General features: G+C 32.1%; 1 protein-coding gene across 6 annotated transcripts; it reads left to right on the top strand.

Annotated features, from left to right (window-relative positions):
* The first annotated feature begins 214 nt into the window (after positions 1-214).
* Positions 215-25,314, top strand: LOC105343929 (glycine receptor subunit alpha-2). 6 transcript variants are annotated; one of them, XM_034446140.2, is made up of 12 exons: positions 215-336; positions 8,710-8,774; positions 14,648-14,716; positions 18,855-18,957; positions 19,079-19,135; positions 20,654-20,718; positions 21,329-21,396; positions 21,626-21,852; positions 22,105-22,187; positions 22,647-22,778; positions 23,942-24,315; positions 24,498-25,314. In XM_034446140.2, exons 4-12 carry the CDS (start codon positions 18,863-18,865, stop codon positions 24,666-24,668), a joined length of 1,272 nt encoding a protein of 423 aa, XP_034302031.2. In that variant the 5' UTR covers positions 215-336; positions 8,710-8,774; positions 14,648-14,716; positions 18,855-18,862; the 3' UTR covers positions 24,669-25,314. The 6 variants fall into 6 exon arrangements, with proteins under 6 accessions (XP_034302031.2, XP_011449752.3, XP_065931695.1 ...); XM_011451450.4 differs by lacking the exon at positions 215-336 and having other exon boundaries at positions 8,549-8,774; XM_066075623.1 differs by lacking the exons at positions 215-336; positions 8,710-8,774 and adding an exon at positions 14,181-14,357.
* The last annotated feature ends 1,953 nt before the right edge of the window (positions 25,315-27,267 follow it).

The raw sequence follows: 27,267 nt of genomic DNA, 5'->3' as shown, positions 1-27,267 counted from the left end.
ATATTTGTATCTTCATATAATGCCAAGTATAAATACAACAGCCTCTTGTTAAGTGGTAATAAACATTTATACAGCTTTGAGTGAAGTAAATACAGATGTTTAGTTATTAACATTGTTTCTGTAATAATAATGATGATAATGATAATACCGCAATCATAGAATCGATATGCCCCGAAGCATTCTTTTACAGACTTTCCCGTCATATCGAGTTTTCGAAAATTGGATAAGGGAGCGAGCTTTCAACAGACAATCATTATTTTTTGAATGGACTCTTCTTTACGTTTTCTTACTCGTATTCCTCTAGAACTCACATAGAAAGACAAATGATATAGGAAGGTAAGACTAAGTTATTGTTTATACAGAGAAAGAATCAAGAAAACCATGTAAAGAAAACGGTATAAAAGTCCATTTTATGTTTTATTTTTGTATTTTTGGCATTTGTCATATTGATGAAATTACAGGACTGCTAATGTATTAACGAATGCATTGATTGTATACTGTTTTCAAGATTTTTCGCGATACAGTTAAGAGTTAATGATTTATTTGCTATGACCACTTTTTCTGACAGAACAATTGCAATAAGATTTATATTGATGCCAATTTTGTAAGAATCCAAACTCGGTGGCCACGGATAGTCACAGATTTTTTTCATACTTTACAATTTAGAGAAATTGGTGAGCAAATAAGCCTAACACCATATATTTGTTGCAACATGGCAACCCGTTGCCATGGTAATAGAGAGTAAAGATGTCAAAATAGCATTTTAATGCTTATTTGAGAACATATTTTGAGTAATGTAAACAGTTTGGGGTCTATAGGGTAGAATATATTATAAAAAAAAATTGTAATTTTTTTACAAGAAAGAAAAAATGAATGGAGCAATACGTATCTTTAAACTGTTGCCAGGTATCTGAACAGAATTCAAAAAATATGATTTCTTTACTTAATTTGAAATGAAAATGCAAACCTATAATTTTTTAACACACTATTATGACAGTGCAAATTAAGAATTTAAAAATGAAATTGAGAATTGCTATGGTAACAAGCTCAAAAATGAGGCAAATTCTAAAATTTTGATGCTTTTTTGAATGGGTTTTATTCACATATAAATTATAACTATTTGATATCGATTGGTGACAACAAATCAAGTATGTCCTGAACTAAGTAAAGGCGTTGATCTGGACTCTTTAAAAAGTAAGAATATCTGTGTGATTATCTATACAGTTTTAATTTCCATAGCAACAACACTTTTTTGGTTGCAAAACAAAGCTTTTCGTGTGATGTAATAAAAATTACGGCATATTTTAACAATATCAACAAAGTAATTGCTAAAATTTTCAAAATTCTGGAATTACAGCACACCGAAATCACCTTCAATTACTTCAGATTTTCCTATGCCTTGGTCTTGTTACCATAGTTGCGTAGTGATAATGTTTTTCTTAATACAATGTTCATATCGCATGGGCATTGAAAGGGATGTAAAATTGAATAATAAAGGTTTCCATGATAACATTTAAAAAGCATTGATTTCTCCGTCCATTTTTATCTTTGACATAAAAATTTCCCAAAGGACAAAGATTGTTTTATGTTTGATATTTTATATGAGTGAACAAAACTTTCTAATATGGCTTCAAATTGGGTAAGTTTTGGTATTTTTCCATCTTAACATCGGTTACTGCGGCAACGGTTGCCTCCAGCAACCAACTTTTAGTGTCTTTTAGCGTTTTACACCTATGTATGAAATATAAAGAACATTAGTGACTATGTGTAGCCAGACCCTTACATAAATCTTTGATTCTTACGTAGAATTGATATTAATGCTTTAACTTTCTTTTTTTCAAAAGTAACTTTTAAAATTCATACATTGTTTTAAGAGCTTTTTGTGTCATGTGTAAAGGGTTGCAGTTCATTACTTTTTTATGTTGGTAATACCGGTAATAATGAAAGCAAACCTTTTTTTCACAATGATAATTTAGCCGTTATTTAATTTGAAGAGAGGACCAAATTCTTTATCTATATCTTATAACTGTATCTAACTTATACAAGAGGGAATGATATGTGTCAAGCATACATATGCCTTTTTTAATATTTTCTTACCTGTACATTTTACGCACTTGATTTCAGACAAGGGTGTATTGTATACAATCTCTCGTATATGAATACTTTTAATGTGATATATTGTATGAAATATCTCGAATATGAATAATTCTAATGTGATTTGACAATCTTCTCCCAAGAGGAATGAATTTAAAATGATAAAAGCAACAGGAATATCGTTCCCTTGAAAGCTTTTTGTTGTAATTTAGCTCTAAACGATCTTATTAAATATTATAATCATACGATGGTAGTATTTTTTTCTTATCCAACATTGCCAGAGCACATTGTCATTTTAAGGAGAGCAAGGGGATTTTGTTCTAATTCACTATTTAAATCAGTGTATTTCCTAAACCCATTAAGCTGTTTTATGGAGTGAAACGTTAACATATTCATTAATTATTTAATTATTTATTCAATTTTGGTTAAAGCACTCAGATGTATTATATAACAAAACATGGATTGTAGAGAAGTGAATCAAAATCAACAAATAACCAAGGATAACTGGCAACATGAATTGTAAGAAAAAAACCCCAATTTTATTGGTCTATTTTTTGTGTGCGATAAATACTGTACGGATTGCCATGACTATCTTGCAATATATCTTTTCTGATTTTCCTTTTTTTTTTTAAATTTATCCACATTTGATCATTGTTCCACGGTGTCGCACAGACCCGATTAATAACAAATACCAGAAAGAAGATCTGTGACCCAAAAGATAGAAGACCACTAATGCTATTGCTTCACATAAAAAACATTTTTAAACTTCAAAACTTTGCAAACCAGGGCCTGTCTAATCTAAATGTTGTTAAACGGTCCTATTTTCTGTCTGTTCATATCGAAGGACCGTTTTCTCTGATGTCTTTACATTCGATGGAAACAATTATCTCACCCAGACTTCCGGAGCCCCAGGATAATTTTTTCATGTTACCAAACGTCAATAGTAGTCAGTGGAATTCCTGGCGGTCTACTTTGTTCAGTGGTCGACCTATTGATTGGATTGGTCTGGGATGACCACAGGGGCTTGTCCAGAAAGACATTCTGTATTTAGAGTACATTATGGATCAAACGCTTCCCTCTCTCTATATCACCATTATGTGTAATTGTAATGCATTAGAAGCTGTTCGCGGTAATGTCAGTTAACGATGTTTTATGTCACGACCAGGTTACCCATATATGGATTTAGTCAAGTCTGTTTAGTGAGTATTCATTAAAATATGGTCAAATAGTACGTGAGTAAACCCTTGGGCTGGCTTATTCGGTATAGGTTTGGGTCTTGAGGTCAAGCCTCATTGGTTATCCCTCTCGAAGTTTTAGAATTATTAGCTATTTTCTAAATTCCTAGAAAAATTCTTCAAAAATCTCAATTTTTGCTAATCAGCTTTATTTAACTGCTAAAAGATAAAAAAAAAAAAAAAGAGCAACCTTGCATACTGTGTAAAACCCGCATGCGTAAGTGTATCATGGAGACCTTCTGCATGTATATACTGCACACAATATGTTAATTTACTTTGGAATGGATAAAGCGGTCTGCTGCTGTACATTACATTGAATGTTATATAATCTTACAAAAATATTAATATATTCTGATGTTTGAAATATACAAAGATTGAAAAATCGAAAACTACATGTAGATTATCAGGTCTTAGCCACACTTTTATTAGTAAGGCCTTTTTGTAAGTTTATCCTACGACCTTACTTATTATAATATCTTAAAGATTTTTTTAAATCTATGTTGAATTAAATCAAGTGGTTTACATATATACTAAAAAAATAACTCAAAATACACCATATATTTTTTTTAAGTTTAAGTAATTCATCCTCAATACTTTGTGAATAATTTGTGTAACTTCTTGCAAAGTCATTCGGTTGCAATGCGATCAATTCTTGTACATATCTGACTGACAGAAAAAACCCAGTTAATTGATTAGTTAAAGTTTGTGGTTTGACTGATGGTAGAACTTAAATTTCCTGTAAATGAAAAAACTTTGGCATAAAAAATCCCAGAGTATGTGTCAGGACATAAGATATTTATATAACTGAAAGTAGCGTATGCTTTTGTGCCTTGCGGTGATACATGCATCATAAATATAAGAAAAGGCTGCTATAGTTGTAAACGGAATTATTCATAATTTTGCCGTATTCAACTTTTAAGATAAGTACGACTGTATTGATCACCTATCGCCTCGATCAAAATAATCTAGCTTTTCGCTCATTAATTATTTAGTGAGAATTGCACAACCTTGAGATTTATTGTAAATATCACAAATAAACATTTAGCTTTCGGCTCTGGCACATACATCAATACCATAACTAATTTGTAGCATCATACAAAGCGTTTAATTGGAACGTCTGAATATCTGTGCCAACAATATCTACTTTTAGGTGTCAAAGTGTTGTGGAAATGTCTATGAAGACTGAAGAGTGGGCGTCTATCGTCACTTCTTTATGGGACCATGTTTTACTTTTATGTAGACTTTAGAACTAATGACATGTGTTGACATGTGGTAATTGTTATACCCGCACTTTCTAAAGATAGTTCGGGTATATTGTTGTTACCCTGTTCCGTTCGTCCGTCCGTCTGTACGTCTGACACGTTTTACTTTCTCAAACTGCTCTTACATTTTATAAACTAGCAAACTGAACTCTTGGAGTTTGATTTGGGATGTCATGTTGATTTGTAAAAAGGTTTCAAAAATCATCTGGTAGTCCCGGGGGTCAAATAATTGGTAAAAAATGACGTTTTTTCACACAAAAAACCTCTTCCTCGAATTCCTCCTACATTTTCAACAGTAGAAAAATCATCTCTTGGAATATGTTTTAGGGTATCCTATAGATGCGCAATAAGGTTTCGGAGATTTCAATTTTGTCCTGGGGTTATTATTTTTTTTTATTAAAAAACTGGTTTCAAAAACGTCATTTTTGTTTTGCAGTAGCCAAATGATCTTCTAGAATATGATTGGGGTGTCATATTGAAGTGTGATCAGGTTCCAGATTTTTTTTTTATTAAGGGGATCAGTGGGCAAGAAAAAATGACTTTTTTTGCAAAAAAAGTATGGTTCCCAGAACTCCTCTTACAACTTTTAGAGTAGCTACGTCATCTCTTGGGATATAGTTGGGGCTGTCCTATAGATGTGCAATAAAGTTTTAAAAATTTAAATTTCATCCAGGGATGAATCATCCATATTATCATCCATCCATATTAGCAAAAAATTGATGTTTATCACTCCAAAAAAAACATAGATCATAGAACTCCTCTTATGATTTAATGGATAGACATATCTTCTCTTGGGATATGATAGGGATTGTTCTATAGATGTGCATTACGGTTTTGAAAAATTATATTTAACCCTGGGGCCCATTACCTACATACCGTTTGATGCCATTTAAGGATCCACCCCTATATGGTAAAGGGGTGGGGATCTCAACCGTTATCGAGATACCGGTATTTGTGCACTTCCTGTTCGAAGGGGGTCACGACAACCCCAGGGCTCATGGCCTACATTCTGTTTGCTGCCCCTTGACACAAGGAACAAGAATATATATGGTTTAAGGGTGGGGGATCTCAACTGTTTTGAAGATATTAAGGGACTTGCTGTTCGAGGGGGTTCAGGACCACCCACAGGGCCCATGACCTACATAACATTTGTTGCCCCTTGATATAAGGAACAAGAATATTATGGTATAGGGGTCATGCGTATAACAGTTTCTGAGATATATGGTAATTCCAATTATGGGGGGTGGGGATGACCCCTGGGGTCAGATCTAATAAACCCTTTATATTGCCAGTAACAGTCAATATATGATTATGAAAACCCTATATTATTATCTATGTCCGTTTTCAAGTTACCATTTACAACAGAGTCTACGATTCTTCCCTTAAGGTTCATTGTTAGACCCCACATCCTTTTGACCCCCCCCCCCCGAAAAGTGGTTGTCTAACCCCAAATGAGAAAAATCAAACTAAGGTGCACAACTAGTTATGCAGACCTATTGTATCCTAGAGTTTTGTACAATTCTGTTCAGCCATCTCTGAGAAACAAGTTCAGAGTGGGAAAGAAGAAAAAGAATAATAAAATAATACATGTAATAAGAACCGTACGAAAACAATGTCTCCAAGTTTCATTTGGGAGACTTAATAATAAGATTAAATAGAGATAGGATAATCAAACATCAATAATTTTAAGATAATTGACAATTTCTGATCCTAAGGAGGTCAGGATGACCCATTAGGGTCATGACTTACATACCATAATGATCTGATGCGCCAAGACCAAAGGAGGAATACTAGTAATGGATTAGGGTGGGATTCTCAATGGTTTTATGATATTTGATAACTTCAGGAAGAGCACTTTGAATCATGACCTACATACCATCTGAAATAAACAATAATATATGTACATGATATATGATTTAATTTAAAAGCCCAGATATAGATCTATCATCTATGTTTTGTAATACTTTAATACTCACTATCCATGTATTATGCTTACCTATAATGGTTAACATAATAATGATAATCCAATTAGAACACAATATGAATCCCTTTAGCTGATCATCACAAAAGAAATGTTTATGCATGTTAACTAATCCTTTTCTGCATATTGAAAACACTTACATGTAAATATACACCACGTGAAACCCATCTAATCGAAGAGCTGGGTAAAACTAGTACCCGCTAATGAGACCTGCAGACCTGTGTTGTGTACGTAACTTCAGCCAAAGATCAGTTATTTGTAACATGCATGTATTTTTATGACCTATTCTTCAAAACCCTTTGCACTATTTTATAAGGTAAATAACAGCTTTAAGGTGGTGCAGGACACCTGCATATTGTGATGTACATTAAAATATTAAATATTACTGTCTAATGACAGCATCTACTTAATATTTGTGTCTACAAAGAAGTATGATTTGAATGTAGAAATTGAACAAAATGGAATCACAATGTTTTCTCCTTTTCTTGCTAAAAATATTTTTCTCTAACACAAAATATCAATGTGATTTGTTTCGCTTACTTCTACCATCATTCACAGACAATTTTTTAGAAAATGGAATTGTCATCAAAATAAGTCGATACTTGTAACAAATATCCGAGTCCCATTTTGTATCAATTTAAAAAACCACATACTTTAAAGTTTGTGTGGTTTACTACTAATTAAACGAAAATCAACGTGTAAATTTCAACAATACATATAACTTGGATTGCAGACTGTATTCCGGTGTTTTGCAATTGGTCTATAGAGTGTACCTAATTCGTTGGCCATGAAAACATCAAAGAACGTGCATTTGAAAATTGTATTCTTCTTATATCAATATTTGGGGACCATTTTTTCTCATAGAGTGGTGATATGTCAGCTAGGCTTGCGGATGTCATACAGCAGACGGCATTGGCTTGTAATTTTATTGTCCTGCTCTATTTTCCGTATTCTTAAGTCAGATATGACTTCAAAAAATTACTTGTAATTTTTATCAATAAATAGTTTCCCAGTCCAAAGATTTAAGTCTAGTTGTATTAGTGACAAATTAAAGAATTGAATTCCATTTCATTACAGTCAATTGAAAATTAATATTTGTATAAACTCCACCAAAATACATTGATAATTTAATAAGAATTGACAAATACATTCCTGCAAAAAAAAATGTGATTTATACTTTTTTACGGGACTGTAATGCATTTAACTTTTATGCTGTAATTTGTTGGAAAGTCGCAGTGTATATTTAGTATAAGAATCAATAATAAAATTATTGGTAACCTTTTATTTCAGATTTTGATTACGTATATATATATATTAGATCAAAAACCAGCAGCAGAATCCGAGGCTTTTAACAGCTATCTTTAAGAGGACTCGATGGTCGTGGCCATTTTAAGACTGTATTGGTCTCCTTTGAATTTAAAATAGCTCTATATAAAAATGTAATATTCCTTTACAGGATAAAATATATCGATTTTCCTTCATCAAATAATGGTGTATAACTTAACAAATCATACTTTAAAAATACATGTAGATCTTTTAAATAATAAAACTTTATAAAGGGTTTTTGTTACCGAGGAAAATGGTGGGGGTTCAACGCAAACTTCTTATTTATTTAACATACGTCTACATGTGTAAATATTTACTTAATCTGCACCTCCATGGTTAGGGGGGATAGCGTATCATATCTACCTTAGATCCAATAATGCCCGTTCGCGCTCTATGGTTTGTTTAGAACTAGATTACAATGTCCGAAATCAACTAAAAAATTCTATTGTTAATAAGTTCCGATGTAATGTTCATTTCAAAATGAACAGAGGATTAGTTGAGTCATTGAACCATTGCATCTACTAGCAGCTGAGTTTAATAAGTATACACATCGGTTTGAAATAATCAAGACCAAGGCTAAAGCTTGCTCGAAAGATCGCTTCACGCAGACGTTGATAAGATCACGACAAATAGCCTGTAAATAAGTGTGTTAAAGCCCCTAACGCATGAACTACTCACTGGCTCAGCTACTTCAAAGTGATTCTGTGGCGGCAATCAAACCGAAAATATAATATATTCAATATTGATGAACCTCGTTGTATGGATTACTGTAAAAAAAAAACGTGTTGCATTAAACTGTATATACTTACAGATGTTCCAGCGACTGCTTTTAGTGCGACAGCAGTTGTTATAATGGAGGAAAAGTGACTTCATGGGGTAAGTTTCATGCTTGGTTGTATACAGGAGTTCAGACTAGTAATTATACTCACGATTTGTCGTCGGTTTTATTGACGCTTTCTGTTTTAAAAGTTATAGAAACAATTTTCAGAACAAATCTGCCTCTACCGACAAAATGCACTGAATTGTGACGAATAAGCTATTCGCAGACTTTATAATTTACAAGACTTTGTAAAAAGTAAATGATCACTGGGTCTTTGATGTCAATTTATGACAATTTAATACAAATTGGAATTAACAGTTCACCGATGGATTTTACTTCTGATATTAGATTATAGATTGAAAGCTCTGGGACATTATTCCGAAGTCTTCGATAAAAGACCTTAATGAAACCATGTTCTAAATCTACAGTCATCAAGACTACTTCACAATCAGTTGTAATTAGAGTTTGCGAGGAAATTAGGCAGAAATTTCGTTTTCCAAAATTGGTATTGGATTTGTGCATGATATTTTCCTCTAATGGAAACTCTGAATAAGTATGGTATAATAGTTGAAAGGAAAGGTCATTTTGCATGCACAAATTTTTGTTTTGGCGGGAAACAATATTATTAATGCTTTGAGGGGTTTTTCTCTCGTGAGAGTGATAAATCTGTAATTTAGAGTTAAACTGAACTTCGTGTTCTTAATCAATAAAAAAGCTTTAGAACTCCTTCTTGACCGAGGCTTAAAACCGAGGGGAGGTGGGGGTATGGAGATTGATGCATTCCTCGGCGCAACGGCAGTAAATGGCATCAGTTCTGACATTTCTCTGGGTAAATGGTCCCACAACAGACAGTGAAGGAATTGTTGGGCATTCTTTGCATTGATTCTGAGTGACTGTTGTTTACTTACCTTATCCCTGTCTGGTGAACTGTTGCAAAAACGTGTGTGTCAAAACAGTATTAACGCGCCGATTTTATAAGAATGAAAAGAGAACTGTAGAAAAAACCATGTGTCAGAACAAAATTAACGCGGTTCCGATTGGAATTGAAAGATGAATAAGTACAGAATTAAACACGTACTTAATAGTTATCGAGCAATTCGACGAAATTCATATAGTGCCAATTCTTTGACTTCCGGATAGGTATTTTTTCTTTACAATTTGAAAATCTGAAAAGTTTCAATAATTCAAAAATTATATATAGCCTTATTTTTGTTGCTTGTGATGTAATACAGGTTGTAATTCTATTAAAACGGATCTAGTTTTATATATATTTTCTATATTAATGTTTAATGATTCAACACGTATATAATTGACTTTATTCCTTTTTAAATACCCGTGCAGTAATCTCAGGATCGACTGTAATCTTACGGACATGGAGCACAACCAAACATTTAACCGGTCTTTGTCTCAAATATTCTACAAATAAAGAACACCAAATGATGGCAAACTGTACATGCATTGTAAATTAAAGATTATCAAGAGAAAGTAATAATTGTATAACAATTTCAAAATATTTGCACTTCTATACCGTGATACCCGAGGCGTGTTCAGCAGAGCGGGTTCTCGCGAGCTGTCGCCAAAATTTCATATTTCTACGACCCCTCGCAGTCACGATATCTGCAACACAAATTTTGGCGATTTCTCAAGTGCACTTCCTCTAGATACTAACATGCACGCCTCAGATATTCCTTCTCGGGTTTTGAAGAATCGAACGATCTGATAAATCTTCTGTTCGGACCGAATACACGCATTTTAACTATTGATGCACTTAAACATCCCAGATAACACAGAGAGTGAGATGGGAGCCTCTGGTATGATCCAATCTGTTCTACTATAACAAAAATTTATTGTTGGATTAAATGGGATGAAATTGTGTTTTACGAGATCAAGTTCTTTATTCATGCTGAATGCACTGAAATCGAGTCATGTTTTCTTTTTATCTACTTAGAGTTTACTTTAAGAAATTTTTATATTCATTTGTCCTTTCGATAAAAGTTTATATTTATAATTTTTAAAAAAAGTTCAATGTGTAAAAGAGAATAATTGTTTACTGTTGGCTGAAGAGGCGCACACTATTCATTGTACAGCTTTATATTGCTCAGTCTCAGTAGTGAATCTTTGTTTGTTGAAGTGACTCTGCATAAAAAAAGACAAAATTTCGATCGGCGAAACACCTGGAATCAAATGACAGAATATTTACATGTCTGTGCTTTTCAAATTATTAAAGATCTCAGTGTAATGCACCTATAATTAATCTCATGCGCCCTACATAGAAATCAAAACACGCTCAAGTAACCAAAACAATTTCCTGGTGCTAGGCATTGGCAAGCTCTCTTGATCGCGGTAGAGTTTCTGTTCCTTACTAACAAGATGAGACAGATCATCTAAAGGTTGTGTGGTATCAACATCCAATGCGCCATTATTCAATGGCATATGGATGTTTCTGCTTGAAATATATACAAAATTATTTTCAATTAAGATGTTTTTGAAAAACTCAAGTTGAATCTTAAAATTGTATCTATGATTGTTATATAAGATATTGTTTCTATGATGCATTTATATAATTAGCTAAAAAAACCTCAAGGTATGGAAGAACGAAATATTAATCATGCTTTACATTTTTGGCGCTATTTTCACACGGATTAATAATTGTCTTAATGACGATTAGCTCTGTTCAGTTCAGTATTTCACTTAAAGACTTTCTAATGGTACACAAGGTACATGAACAAAAATATCATTTTCACATTATACTTCATTGTTGTGAATGTCAAAAAAAGTAAATGGGTGAACACACAATATCTAGCTCAATACTAACTACGTAAGTAACATAATGTCTTACATTCTAAAATAAAATGTAATTCGTATCAAATTTTGTTACAATTACACAAATTACAATATTAGTTACTTCTCTGAACACTGCTTCATCTTCCTACTTCCACAGGAAGGTGATAGTTAATTTTTCTTTTAACAAATGTTTTTCTTAATTTACTTGATAACAAAAGTAAGTAATGTTCACATTCAAAATTTGTTTTATAAATTCTAAAAATGACCCCATTTATCGATTCGTGAATATCATTAAGCTCGTAAATGTAATCCATATTTGTTGCTTCACTGCCACATTTCTACTCCTAATTCCTATTTGTATTGCTGTTGTTAATTACTTCTTTCTAACCGGTGCGAAAAAATGACAGCTATTTGTTATTTCAGAAATACATGTACGTACATTCGATAAAAAAATCGAAAGTAGAGAGGGTATCCCCACTTACACTCTAACTTCGTTTTAAACGCAAGCATTTATGCGTAATTTCCTCCCTGGTATTCGAATTTCTCAGCAATTGGTAGCAATTGGATAGGTTTCTCGCACACTCTCACTAAGACATACTGATGAAAAGAACGCGATACTGCTGCGGATACGGAATGTTTTTACAGCGGAACATTCTTTACTATGCATGAATGCTCAATATGACCAGTTTTTTTAAACATACACCTGCAGCAATATTGTACTAAATCTATGTCCACGTCCATTGTCCGAGTTTTGTAATTACCTGTAGTTTTGTTCTCATAAAGCTTATATAGATTACATGAAACTTCACTCGATAAGCGACAAATATCGCCTATAGTATGTCCAAGATTACCGCTTCCCTCGCTTTTTGATGAATTTTAACGAAAATACTCACACATGTACCTGTCAAAGAAGTAAACTTGAAATCGATATAAGAGGAAAGATCGAAAAAAAATTCATTGACACCATCTATTTTTTGGTTGCGTGTGTGTTGAAACATGAAGCGATGGGGAGGGTTAATACAGTTAATTTTATCTTTATCCGTTGAAGTAAAAAAACGTAATTTGGACACAGAGGTATTTATGATTATCAAAATATTCTAGCAAAAATGTGGTGGATGAAGAAACTTAAGAGTATGAAAATTTTAATCAGGAAAAAAAGCACTTTCTCTCTGGTTTATTTTGGAAAGTATTTTGCTCGTAAACAATCGATTTACATTTTAAGAAACACGAGTGCCATTTGGCAAATCGCATCTGAAACAGGGTGACAGATGAGTTCAAAACACTGAATAACCTAAAACAAGTCGTATGTATGATTAATTGAATTTTGCCAAACCGCAGTCGTCCAACTTTTAACTTCTGGCAAAAGTGATTACTGTAATAGCTAGCATTTTCCTGTCAATCTCAAACAATACACGTGATCAATAACCAAAGGACATGGAACGGACATAAGTTTTTTTTTTTTTTCAGTGATAACACTCGATTTTCTAATGTATGTTCTAATACATTTCAAGAATGACTTTTTTAAAAAAAATCTAATCTGCAGAAAATTACATGATTATAACTGATAAGGAATCATTCTTTGAATTTTATGAGGTGATCAAATTTGGTTGGGCGTGATGAAAATTAATACTGGCTTTATTGGATTTGATCACCCCCGAGCATATTTCATTGTCTGATAATACTCAAGAAATGTTTTCTTATTCCTAAAATAAAACCCCACAGTGACTGTGTTTATTAACCCCCCCCCCCCCCCCATATGACACATGGGTGTAAAATGTTCAACTTGACAGATTTAAGCAATGCACTCAAAAAGGGGCATAGTCATGCACGATTTTGATCAAAATTATTTTTTCGATTTTAGTGTTTATGATGCCTCAGTAAGGCATATTTACATGTAGTAGGCAACCAAAATCTTAGAGTCATTCGTTGAGATATAGGCGAGTTTCAGAAGTTACAATTATTTGCATAGTAAACAAAGCTTTTGTTTACATTTTGAATGCCAGAGTGAAAATTCCAGTTTTAGACCTAAAATAAATGTGTTAAACGTTAGGAACTGTTTATTTTTACTTAGAATTAATACGAAGATAGACAAATCAGCTTGAAAAAGATTTTTAGTGGTGTATAGAACCTACGTAAACAAAAACAGGGCACGAGCCTTGTTTACATGACCAAACATTAAATTGTGAGCCTTGTATCTTGCTTATAACTTTACGACTGACTCTCAAATTTCATTTGATCACTAAAAATGAATTTTTAAAGCATTGTAAATAATAAAAACAGAAGAATAAAATTGGACTAAAATCGTGATCATGCCCCTTTAACTCTTATTTCATGAATGTTGATGCAAAATGTTGTAAACTAATCTCTTTGTGTATCTTTCAAAATGACTGAATGAATTATTTACGAGTAACTTTATTTCATTTTTTTTTATTTTGAAAGTTTCTTATTCTTTTCTCAGGGGATTTACCAATCGTACATTATCCTTTATAAACCTTATTCTATAAGCAGACTATTACATATACAGACCATTACATGTTTGGTATAACAATTCATACTGTCCATTGTGTCTCGTGAAGATTACAGATTTGCTGATAATAAAACAAAATACATGTACCTCGTTTAAAGGTTTTAAAAGATTACTGTTGTTAGCAATATCTTATATAAGTTATTAAAGAGTCAACACAAAACCCCTTTATTCCGTCTCCAGGAGCTTCAATAACGCTAATAAGAAAATGAGGCAGTGTGCTATTGCTCGTGTCTTGTGCTCGGAATTAAGTATGCGAACCGTTTTTTATTAAACAAGAAAATGCGTAAATCAGCGTGCCTTTGTGGCGATGTGTGAAGACATCTACAGGGTGACTTCATTTCTTCATTATTCACAATCAATTAACAACCTAATATATTCAGGAACCGCGGGAGAGTTAGAACATTACGAAAGGTTTTTAAGGGACCCCTTTTTTCATATGAATGTAATAATTATTGATTCCGATAGTGGGCTGATTTTCGGATGAATATGATCAGAAAGACGCTTTCACTTTCAGTCGTTTAAAGGAATCGGGTTTTAAAAAAATGAAATTGTTTACTTGAGAACACTTGTTATTTTTACCGGAGGTTGTCACCTTGATACCTTTATTTTTGTTTTCAGTGAGGTATAAATTGTATTTGAACTGATGCAATGGACTAGTTCCGACGCCGTTCACCATCAATACTAAAGGTAGGTAAAATGATCTATAATTAGGAGAAAAACCTAGGATGCTATTTCTATTCTATTAAACTGTACTACTGAGTAATTAACTATTTTTTCTCTCATTGTGTTACTCTTGAACAATTTTGACCTGCTTTTAAAATTAGGAATGATTGCAAACTCAACTGAATATTTCATGTCGTGATAAGTGTTTTTTTTTAAGAAAATATATTTTTAGATTAAACGAATCGAAAGATGAAAATTTTTACGAGAACGCTAATGTCATCAACTGAATAGTCTATATTGTGAGGTAGCTAAATTCCAGTCGAATTCATTTTATTTCTTTTAATATACCTAGGTTACGTGAAGCTAAAAAATAACAAGGGTCTGAATGAATCCGTATTTTCTTTACCTGAAGGGAAAAAATGACACGGATTTTAATCTACGAATATTTAGAGAGAAACATATAATGGAAGTAAAACATTCAGTAAATATGCTAAGCTTTTATTTGAAATACAAACAAATGCCATTGCCATAGATCTTTTATATTTTAGGTACGTCAGACAGATGTATATATCAAATGACACACCAAATACCCTCTTGGAGCAATAGCAAATATATACTTAAGCAAGCAATTTATATTACGTAATGAATATTTCCACCCATTTAATTATTAAAAAAAATGGATTGACTTGAAGCGTAAAATACATTATATAGACTATTTAAATATTAAATGAAGCCTTTAGACGGACCATAACCGAATTTTTTTTTTATACGTCAAAACTATTTTAAAAAATTGATACCGGTATATATATATAAACAAGTCCAAAGGACATATATTATTAATACATTGATAGGCATCATAAACGACTCCCTCTCAATATTTGAGTTAAATAGTTTCAGTTGTCGAACAGTTTAAAGTTCTCAAGGTTTTCTTGTTAAAAATGTCATACTAGTTTTAGAAGTACATGTGTTGATCACAAAACATTCTTTCATTCTGCTCTTCATATACACATCTTTTAAGACTCAGAATGCAAGTGTTTGACTCAATTTCAGTATTTCATGTAACTTTTCTGAATGTAGTTCTTTTTCCTCTCAAAAAATCGTATAAACCAATGTCTCAAATATGATTCTTCATTAAGGTGAAATAACACATCATCACAAAATGACTGACCTCTGATCGAAACGACCTTCCGTTTTATAAAAAGGATTCTATCGACTTTAATATGTAGTTTGCTCAATAACCTAGTATATAGAGTGTCGATGTTGTGATCAGTTCATCCCGAGTTCGAACCCGCACGGGCTTTTGTTGTTACTGTTGTTCCCCAAACTGCAAATTTTTCGCTTATTTGACATATATACACAGTTTATTTATTTATTATATCTCTTTCATAATCAAATAATTAACAGTTAATTTGAGTGACTTTTTCTAGGTGTGTTATTTCACCTTAATTGAATTCGACAGAAATTAAAGGATAACAGGGGATTGGGTAAACTTGCTCGTCCCGTTTTTTAGTTCATTGTGCACATGGTCATTATTTTTGATATAAGTAAGATGGCATTAATTTATTTTGTATACATGTAGCACATAAAGATCATTTTCTCATAATAACACAACATTCATAATGAAAGGCCATCTAAAATCAATTGCCAGGTAGTTTTTTCGAGGAATTCTTGTGCGGAAGTTTATTGGGAGGGCAATTCTGTTGAATTTCAATATTCTTTTCCTTTGAGTATTTATTAATCACCAAAACCTTAACATGTTATAGGTTTGGAACATCTACTGTAGGTCCTCTTCGCATGTAGAAATCAAAATCTAAAATATATATATATATACTTGCAGCAACCATGCAAACATTTAGAAAAAGTCTAAAATTTCACCAGCCAAATTTGCAAGAATATACATTTAAGCTTTAGAGGAAGACTTCGACAACAAAAACGTCCATGTTTTATAATGGCAATACAATATGAGACATATCTAGACAAATTGCTTTAGTTTTATACAACTATCACCGGGGAAAATAAGGTGTTTCTATATATCCGGCGACAATAAAACTAAAATGCTTTAGATGGTAAAAAGCACTTTATTTGAACTTTAGGTCGGTATGGGTGATTTCTGGGAATCCAAAAACTACACCCGAACAATCCGAAACCTAATTCCTCTCTCCCAACAATGGTGTATAACACAATATAAATAAGAATTGAAAACAATAGAAATTAGCACTTAAGCACGAGTGACATATGTCATAGAGTAAAACTTCAATATGAGTGAGTCAATTAAACCAAAGGTGAGGTGTAAGAGTTAATAAAATAATTAAGCAATTATAACTGAAGTGAATTATTGTCTTGTACAAAGAGAAAGGTATATTTATGAATAGATAACAGTTACTCAAATTTCACTCCATGATACAACTCTTGATATTCAGAAAGCTCTTTTTTTCCAAATCAAATTGTTTTTACTAACAAAAATGCCGATTTTAGGAGCAGAAATGTCACACACAAAAGTTATGCAGCTATACTAGTATACAGAATTTTTCTTAATCTTTCTCTTCATTCTGATCATCTTGATCATAACTTTATTTAATGTATTTATTTTTCGTCATTGACAGTACTGGAAATAAATCTCAATCAGGCTGAAAATGCATTTTATTGCATTTTAGTTGCAAAAGGGTCAAATCAATGCACTGTAACTCAATGATATGCTTCCTAAGAAATTCAAAGACTTGATACAACAACATTTTATATTTATCCTGATGTTGAGATCTGTTGGGTTTTTTTTTAAAATAGCAAATTGGTATTTCATAGCGTTAAAAGCCTTTGAATGTGTTAATAGAAACATATGTCATGGAGTATAAAACTGTTTACCCCATTGACGTATGTATAGTGAATGACAAAACTAAATTCTTTTTATTTACAACTTCATTATACAGGCGCATTGGTTTTTGTGTATTTTAACAGAAATCATTTGAATCAACTAAATCAAATATTTCTAAATCTAAAGAAAAACCGATTCATGTAATTTCTGAGAGAATGTTAAACTTTGTAGGAAAAAAATATTTGGTTCTTTGAGAGCCAAAAGAATGGCCAAAATTTTGTTGACAATAAAGTTAAAAAAAAATTATAAGATGCTATGCTCAAAAGTTAATAAGTGAAATGTAAGCGTATTAATTTAGTTGGAACAAAAAAAAATTAAATGAAAGAGACACTGTATGACTGAGAGCATCTATTTAATTTTTTTTTTCAATAAAAATTTATTTTTGTAATAAAGGTTGTTCACACTCGATCAAAAGAGGGGAAAGTTAGCTTTTTATAGCATTTCTGTTCAGATGATTTCAAGGAATCACGCAGTTTGTTTTATTTCATAAACAATGTACTTAGGAGAAAAGAAATCCTTTGACATCAGCGTTTATTTTGTTTCATAATGACAATGTTCAGAGGAAATGCTATTTTTAGTGCTATCTTATGTCAGTAAAACATCATGGTCTTTGTTTTTGTCACTGTGATAAAAAAAGCCTCGGTATAGTTTTAATCTTTTGAAGTTATATCTCTAAAATGACAATATACTGCAAGAGCGCAAACTGAAACCCGTCATTTTGTCTTTTTAAAAAAAAATGCCGTGGCCATAGCATCGTTTTGATCATTTGAAGTTATGTGTCAAAGTGGAGATAAAACTGCACCAATACCAAATAAAACTTCACACAACACTCCAAATTGAATTTTTCAGCATTCCTTCATATTATCAGGTTAATTTTGAAACTCTTTCAACAAGGGCTTGATGGGGATTTTCGGCTGGTTTAAATATGTTCACCCGTTACTAATTATTAATATAATTGTTTAGTTCGGTTGGTTGTAATTTTTAATAACTCACTAAGGCCTTCATGTTGGGCCAAAATTGCAGTAGTTGACATTCCGTTCGTACCATATTTTCTTTTTTCCCCAGAGTTATATTTGAGCTATTAATAGTAAAAATTGTTCATTTTAAACTAAAAATATTACAATGAAAAATATTTAAAAGCAATCAAAAAGCTGTTGTGTAATACTTAATCCAAAAAGAGTGAGAGATGATTTAACACAGTATTATTTCTTCTATGACGAAGTTTTGTTGACTGTAAAATGATTATCCGATTCATACCATATACCATAACATCTTTCAATTTTCCATTCATAGAATTTGAAATGGTACGATTGATTGCCTGCCTCGGATTGGGAGCCTTTCTCAGTGCTGTTGTACGACCTACTTATGGCGACATTACAGTTTTTAGTAACGCGCGGTAAAACGCACTTTTCTTCCTATTTTGTATATTATTACATGTATATACTTTATACTATATGCTCGTTTTAATTACTTACCTACGGTTGCCTTTTTACTTATGTGTTCAGTTCTGTTTCCAGGTCCGTTGGCATCTATTTTCTTTGCATGGTCACTATGGGTTATGCTGAAAACGCAAGGTATTTAGATGTATATATGCCCCATCTCTCTTGTTAAGTTATTGAAGTTATTAAAGCAATTTGAAAGGAGTAACAAGATGCAAACATATATACTGCTGTGATTGATTGCAATTTAACATTTTGTAGTTAACATAGTTTTTCAGTTTGTTTGCTTTGTTTTTGTATTAAAGTAATTTACAGTGTTAATGAGTTTTGTTGATTGAATGTCATGTTTGGGGAGTAGTGTTTTGTATATTTTTGTAGAAGACGTTTATTAAATAAATTATAGCTTTCTTGCTCTCTTTACTAAAATTGCTCTCCTTGTTTGTGAAGTAGAATATAATTAGGTTTTTTATTTTTGTTTTTTTTTTTTACAACCAGCGGAAAGTAAGTAGTTTGATATATTGATTTCAAACTTTATTTGTTCTAGTCTGTAGAAGATATACATGTATGTAAACACGTGTATATGCCACTAAATGCATGCATGCTTTATTTTTTATCATATCCGCTTTATCTGTAATTCTGTACTTCGACTCGGTATAAGTGTGATTAAATAATAATGATAACTTAAATTCTTTAACCATGTACAGGTTTTATTGTTAAAAATGTTCCTTATGTGTTGGGTCCGATTATTTATCAATTTTTTTGGCTAATGATTTCCAGTCATTAACCCGAACGATATATTTCTTAATCGATGTTCTTTTCAGAGCTGTTCGATTTAAGTGAAAATCTTACAGAACCCTTTGTGTTAGCGAATGAACAGTCTTACAATTATTCGATAAAATGAAATTAATGTTGTCTCTTATCTGCAAGTACCACTTGCATTTTTAAACGGCTCGTTTCTTTGTTTCAATTCTTATTTAAAATCCTATATGGATTTTAGGCCATGTAACGCATATTTTTTAGGAAATTAAAACAAACCAAACGAATGTGTAACAGCTTCTTACATAAATTTAGTCAATACAATTTCTTGTAGAAATTGCAATGCACCTAAGTGTGTTAAGTGTCACCTGAAACATATATTGATTGTTTGATCTTTCTTTTGTTTTGTTAGCTTATAAATCGTGTATGCAATTTCAAACAAGATTACGTTGTAGCTGTTTTGATTAGATACTTTCTAAAATCAAAGGTCTGTACATATAACAAGAAACGATAAAGGTTAGCAAGAGAATTATGGTCCTCTGAATCTAAGATCTCAAAGTCCTGAATATCTTTTGTTTTTTTAAGATTGTTATGTACATGTATACATTCTTTTGTAAAGACTAAAACACTTATAATACAGAGAGTGAGACATCAAAATGTACACATATCCTATAGAACGCATTGTTATCAATGTTTCTAGTATACATGTACGATGTATTTCTATCTCTCCTGCTTCTTTAATTAGATATTATTGATAGATTGTGTTGGGGTTTTTTAAAGTCCATCATTAGAATAACTTGTGTATTTTCAAAACACCTACTACTGTATAATTAGCTTCTTCTTTTTTTATATTAAAACTTACTAAAACATTACATGACATGTTTTCTCTTTTGACAGGGAAAAAATATTAACCGAGATCTTTAACGGTTATGATGGGAAAATCCCACCGAACTATGACAACGGTAACTTTTTTGTACAAAGCATGTTGCACATTTGCAATTATACTAGTGGGTCATGATTACAATTAATATTTTGGAAATTCACTCACCTAAGATATTTTCCAAAAAACTTTGCACTTAACAAAACAAATATTTTTGTAAGATTCATCAATTTAAAAAAAAAAAATAAAAGGGCTAAATAAATTCCTTTTTATCCAAAAAAGAGTTGAGTTTACCCTTTTCATAATTCTTAAATACAATTAAAATTCAATTAATTTCAGTGTAGTTCTATATATAACAAATCCCTATACTGTACTTTCACTTTCTCGACATTAAACATATTAATTAATAACCAAATGATTGTGACGTATAAGAAATATCTGTTCAGTGCGGGGCACTCGGCATTTTAATCATGCAGCAATTATTGTTATATTCCAGATACCCCTGTCAAATCTTCAGTACAGATTTATATCATTGGAATTGACTCAATTAACGAAATCCCTATACTGTACTTTCACTTTCTCGACATTAAACATATTAATTAATAACCAAATGATTGTGACGTATAAGAAATATCTGTTCAGTGCGGGGCACTCGGCATTTTAATCATGCAGCAATTATTGTTATATTCCAGATACCCCTGTCAAATCTTCAGTACAGATTTATATCATTGGAATTGACTCAATTAACGAAGCTACAATGGTATGTACTGTACCATATGTAGGAAAACTAACACAGCTGACAAGCTTTTAAAAAAAAAATCATTTTACTTCCTTGCCATTGTTTTTGCATTCTAAAAACATGACGAATAATATGTCAAAGTTGAAATCTTTTTTTACAAATAGTTTGAAAATTACCTAGCAATATTTTTACTACGCAATCTCAAAAACTTCAATGAATAACATTTTCTCGTTTGTTTTTATATTTTAAGGATTTTTCAATGTCGTTTTTTGTGAGACAAAGATGGGTGGACAACCGTTTGAACTATACTCCAACTCTCAATATGTCTCGCTTGGAACTGGACACTAAGCGAATGTCAAACGTGTGGGTGCCTGATCTTTACTTTGTAAACGAAAAGAAAGCAGACGTCCATCACGTCACAGTTCCAAACAAACTCATGCACATTTATCCAGATGGGCTCGTTGTTTACAGTATGAGGTAATTGTAGTCATTATATAACAGTCACGGTTTTTCATTTTTTGTAGTTTTATCTTTTATCCGATCTTAATCATTTCCGTTTACAATGTACGTCTAGATTTTAGATCGTTTGGAATAATTGATATTTCGGAACCAAGGAAATTGATTATACTCTAAATGATGCATTTGATTATTACCCAGATTCATGACGCGTTTACCAAATCGAAGAGGCATAATGTAACAACCTGTTACTTTTATTTTTTATCCTAACAGGGTTACTGCTGTGTTTTCGTGTACAATGGACCTTCAGAAGTATCCTTTAGACGATCAGAAGTGTTATATAGTTCTTGAAAGCTGTAAGAAAAATATTATTTTCTCGTACAACATATGGCTGTGTTTTGAAAAGAAAGATTTTCTTAAATCTTAAATAGAGTAATTTTATTAATCAAGAATTAAATAAATGTAGAATCTGAAACAAAACATTGCGATTTTTTTCATTGTTTAGGAGACATTTTCAGTGCCTGAATTAATATATAATACCAATTTATAAACACTTGTGGACCTTTTGATTATTTTTAAAAACTTACTATAATAAGTCGATTATCGCATTTTCAAAGAAACATTATTAATTTCAAAGAGGCTTATTTTTTCATATTTAATAACCACACCCCCCCCCCCCCCCCGACCAAAAAAACCCCAAAAAACCAAAAACAGTTATTGCATGAAAATTTACTTTTGGCTATATATTGTCTATATGTTGTTTTATAATGGAAGAACACCTCTGGATTAATAGTAATCATTACTTTACCATGCAGATGGTTACAGCACAGAAACCTTAGTTATGCGATGGCATCCAAATCCTGTTGAAAAAGCGGACAATCTACAATTACCACAGTTTGAACTACAGAATATTACGGATTACATTTGTGATGTGACATACGCCGGTGGTATGTAATACAATTATACAACAATACATTATATACCAAAACGACGTCATCGTAAGAAAAGGGAGCATTTTGTTTTGTTTTTGTTTGTTTGTTTGTTTGTTTGTTTTGGCAAGCATAATAGTGATTATTTAAAGTCTAGTAATTGATTTGAAATTTTCAAACTGACTATGACACGGAATTAAAACTGTCACGACTTATTGTGTAGACCGATATCCCAATCAGGATAAAATGCGATTACCATGATTATTCGGAGTTTTAATCAACTCTCCTATGCAGTTACTTTTATTAGTTAACCGGAAGTGAAAACGTGTTTAAACCTACGCACAAACATCACTGCTGACAAAACAAAATACTTGAAAATAGTATACGATGTAATGTATTCAGAAGCAATGTTTTTTAATGAAACTTATTTGTAATGACCTTAAATAGTCAACTTGACGTTTTAAGTAGTACGACAATTTCGATAATTTTGTGGTCGTATGTATTCCTACTCCAGAGTTCAATGTTGCTTGGATACGATTAGCCCGAAATATTTCGATTACTGATACAAATGTACCGTAGAATTCGATGGCATTAATTCTATCTTTCAATATTACACATCATCTTTCAAATAGGGTTTTCCGTCTATAGCTCGGATTTCTTGTTGAAAAGCTCGATAATTCGTATTGGAATAAATATTTGCGTTATTATTCAAATACTGCTAAGAAATTACTTGCCATGAGAAATTACGTATCGTTGAATTTAGAATAAATGATAATCAATAAATTCTCATCAGTACTTCAGTACTTTGATTTACATTGCTACATTCTCGGACAATTTGTGTCCTTACCTAATTCGGACTGTTAGTAAACTAAAGGACATGGCCTTTGGGAATCAAACACAAATCAGATTATTCCATTACCAAAATCTTCATCTGTACCACTTTTATTATGGGTTTAGTTCCATTACATAGTATGAATTAGAGAAAAGAGTTAGACTTCCTGCTTTGTCCGTTTGTTAAGTTAAAAATACATGTTTATCTTGTATAGTAAACATGTTTGAATAATCTTATTTTATTCTTAGATGAAAAAATTACAATTACAAACCGTCAATCATCTAAAAAAATCCACAAAACACTTACTTCTTGAACTTGATGAAACTTTATGCTGTCTCTTTTCTTTCAGTGACATACACATGTTTGAAATTAGAACTTTTTCTTCATCGAAATCTGGGTTATTACATCATTCAAGTGTACATTCCGAGCTTCCTCATCGTGATATTGTCCTGGGTGTCGTTTTGGTTAAACGTAGACTCCACTCCAGCCCGAATTTCCCTCGGACTGTTGACAGTATTGACCATGACAACTCAAAGTCAGGGAGCCAAGGCATCGCTACCACGTGTCTCCTATATAAAGGCCATTGATATATGGATGTCAACGTGTCTGTTCTTTGTGTTTGCAGCATTGATAGAGTTTGCTTATGTGAATGTTTTAGCAAGGGTTGATCAGCGAAAAGTAAATTCGGTGACTTCAAAGTTAAATGAAGCAAAAGAAGATGAGGTGAGCTATCAACCTTTCGTTTTATCAGACAGATTATTACTAACATACAAGTATACTGTTTCTAAAATAGTTAACTAGTATTTTATATATTAAACTATAGCAGTAATATAAGTCAAAGAGGAAACATATTTAAACAATAAATATAAGTACAATTTGAATGTTATATTTTCTTTTTTAAATAGGAAGAAAAGACACAGAATCAGCAGTCATGGTGTTTTACAAAACTTGAGGATAAAGAGCGTGCACGAATGCTTGATAAAATTTCACGTGCAATTTTTCCCGCCGTTTTTCTTGTATTTAATATCATTTATTGGCTTGTATATGTGTTCTGGGAACCATCGCCTGCAGCTTAAGTAGAAACCTTTTGTAACATATCTATCAGTATGGACCAGTAGTAATTAATATTATAATGAAATCTGATTTCTTCATACTAGTATTTGATATATAATTATGAATTTATGGGAATTTCTTTAAATATTTTGTCCCATATCCATTTTCAGAGGGTTGATACTATAGATTGTGAATATACATTGTACTAGTATCAAAGAACAGACACACATATATATAGTAAGTCTGAGATGAAAGTAAGCTTGTTTGTTAAAATTGATGTGACCATATAGGTATGCTTATTGAAACATGAAACATGTATATCTTGAGAATTTTTATACACAACATTAAGTGTAAATAAATCACCACTGTGTCAAAGATGCAAAACCTCAGTTTATTTGTATAGTATAACGTGAGTTGTGTTCTTATATTTATGATTATATTATACATTAATATATAACGATATGTTTAAAGAATGTGAAAAGTCTATGCAATAAAGGGTGACTAATGATTCTTACATGCTCTGCACAGCATACATTGTACATGGAGTTATTAAAAGACGAATTTAGTCCGTCTTTATAAGATTCTTAAGTATTTCTTATTGGACAAACAAAATAAACCAAAAATGAAAATAAATGACATGGGATTCATTCAACTTTTATTGAAATGAGATTCCGTCTTTTTTTTTTAATTTCTGGTGATAAATATCAGAATGACAATGCTTATATAATTCATATACATGATAAAATGGAGCAGTTGAATTCTATTTAACCTCTAAAACTTGGCGTTGCAGCAAAACATGATCTCTGATTCAAAACGAATAGCTACGTCGTGGTGGTTCAAAACAATCAAGTTGATTCTCTTTGTAGCAAGGTATTAGACAAGGTTATATCCACGTGTTAATACCTAGCATATATCTATAACCTCATCAATATAAACCAGATTTTTTGCAGTTTTACAGTCCAAACATCAGGGGTTTCAATATAAATGAGAAACTGCCCCTCACTGGCAGACGACTTATCGTTCGGAAACTATCATCCATATATCTCCAGTCTTTATTTAACGAAGAAGGAATCATTCTTTGAGTAATTGTGAGTGGTAATTTTGGTCAGGGCGTGGTCAATTCCTGTAAAGCCCGAAGGGATATATGATAGATTTGATCTAGCCCCTACTGAAAATTATCACCTTATAATATTCAAAGATTCATTTGACTGTACAGTGCAAAATCGAGTTGTAGTGTCATCACAGACAAAGACACTGGAAAATGTATATATCAATGGTTCTTACTTTATTCTCGCTCGTGGCGTTTAAAATTCATATCATCGAAATCATGGTTGTTTACATATCCAGCTAATGGCAGATATCTTGACATAAATCCTTACGTATCTCAGTCAAACTCCAGTACCACATCTGACAGAATATTCATTCGAAATGCAAACTGTCCATAAGGATCTCGGAAGCCATCTTCGCTAGCCTAGGATGACGATCCACGGTGATGCCTTGGATGCATGCAGCAGGGTAAAAAAAATCCTACTTTACACTATCTGATATTGGATCAAAATCTCAACCCTGGCCTGTGACAATACCTCATATTTATAAATGCATTGTCTTCCCGTCACAAATCTACGGATGTGAACTTTGGAGCCACAATGATCAGTCAACTTAACACACTTCAGCATTTTGTTTCAAAAATTCTCTCTATCTTCCTAAATTATTTAGATCTTCCTTCGTAGGTTGTAGAGACTGGACTGTAATCATCGGCCAAAGAAGAATTTTCGCACTCAGTTGACGTCATTTTCACTTGAATTGTCAAAAAAAGCAAAAAAGATTTATTCCTGATATCATATACATGTACTAGTTTATCTTTCAACCTTACAATTTGATGTGTTACCTGCAGAATTCGCTGGGCGAAGGAGGCTTTCCAAACTAGAGTTCTGGGGAAAATTGTTAGCGAGCAGTGGATCTTCTAACAAAATGGATGGGAGAGTGCATGTCTTATGATCCTGATTTTCTCCAAAATTTCATCTAGCTCAATATGGAAACAACCAGGAAAAACCCAACCAATTTACTTCATGTTAATTCATCGCTTAGCTCATAATATATGCATTGTTTCACAGTGAACAGCTATATGCAAGCTTGTTTTTGTTGGCGTTTTTGTCAGAGTTTTCTGACGCATTCATTTGACCCATAGATATGCGCAGTGGGCTTTTCAAGAATTATTTTAAAATGTCTATTTACTTGAGCAACTCGGCGTATGCATTTGTTTGCATGAACAACTTTCACACTTCAACCGAACTCTCCTCTGTTACTCAGGGAGACGGATTATTGCTATAAGACCATTACATTCCACTCCTACATTCTATTTGAATTCAACCAGTTTATAGATACGTGTATAATTATATGTGTTTATTTTCTCTTCATACCGTTTTGTATTTTTTTTTATTCTGAAGCAATTTATATATTTATTTTTGACGCTTGCTACTTTTCTGCAATTCTTGTATGTGTATCATATCATTAACTCTCTATAGAGAAAATAAAGCATTAATGAATGAACAACATATTAGAATAACGGCATGCATAGAAATGTGAAAATTCTATGCAATAAAAGGTGATTTACATACATCT

The sequence above is a fragment of the Magallana gigas genome, chromosome 2, assembly GCF_963853765.1.
Source record: "Magallana gigas chromosome 2, xbMagGiga1.1, whole genome shotgun sequence".
Classification (NCBI taxonomy): Eukaryota; Metazoa; Mollusca; class Bivalvia; order Ostreida; family Ostreidae; genus Magallana; species Magallana gigas.
This window is presented reverse-complemented; position numbering and strand designations above follow the sequence as displayed.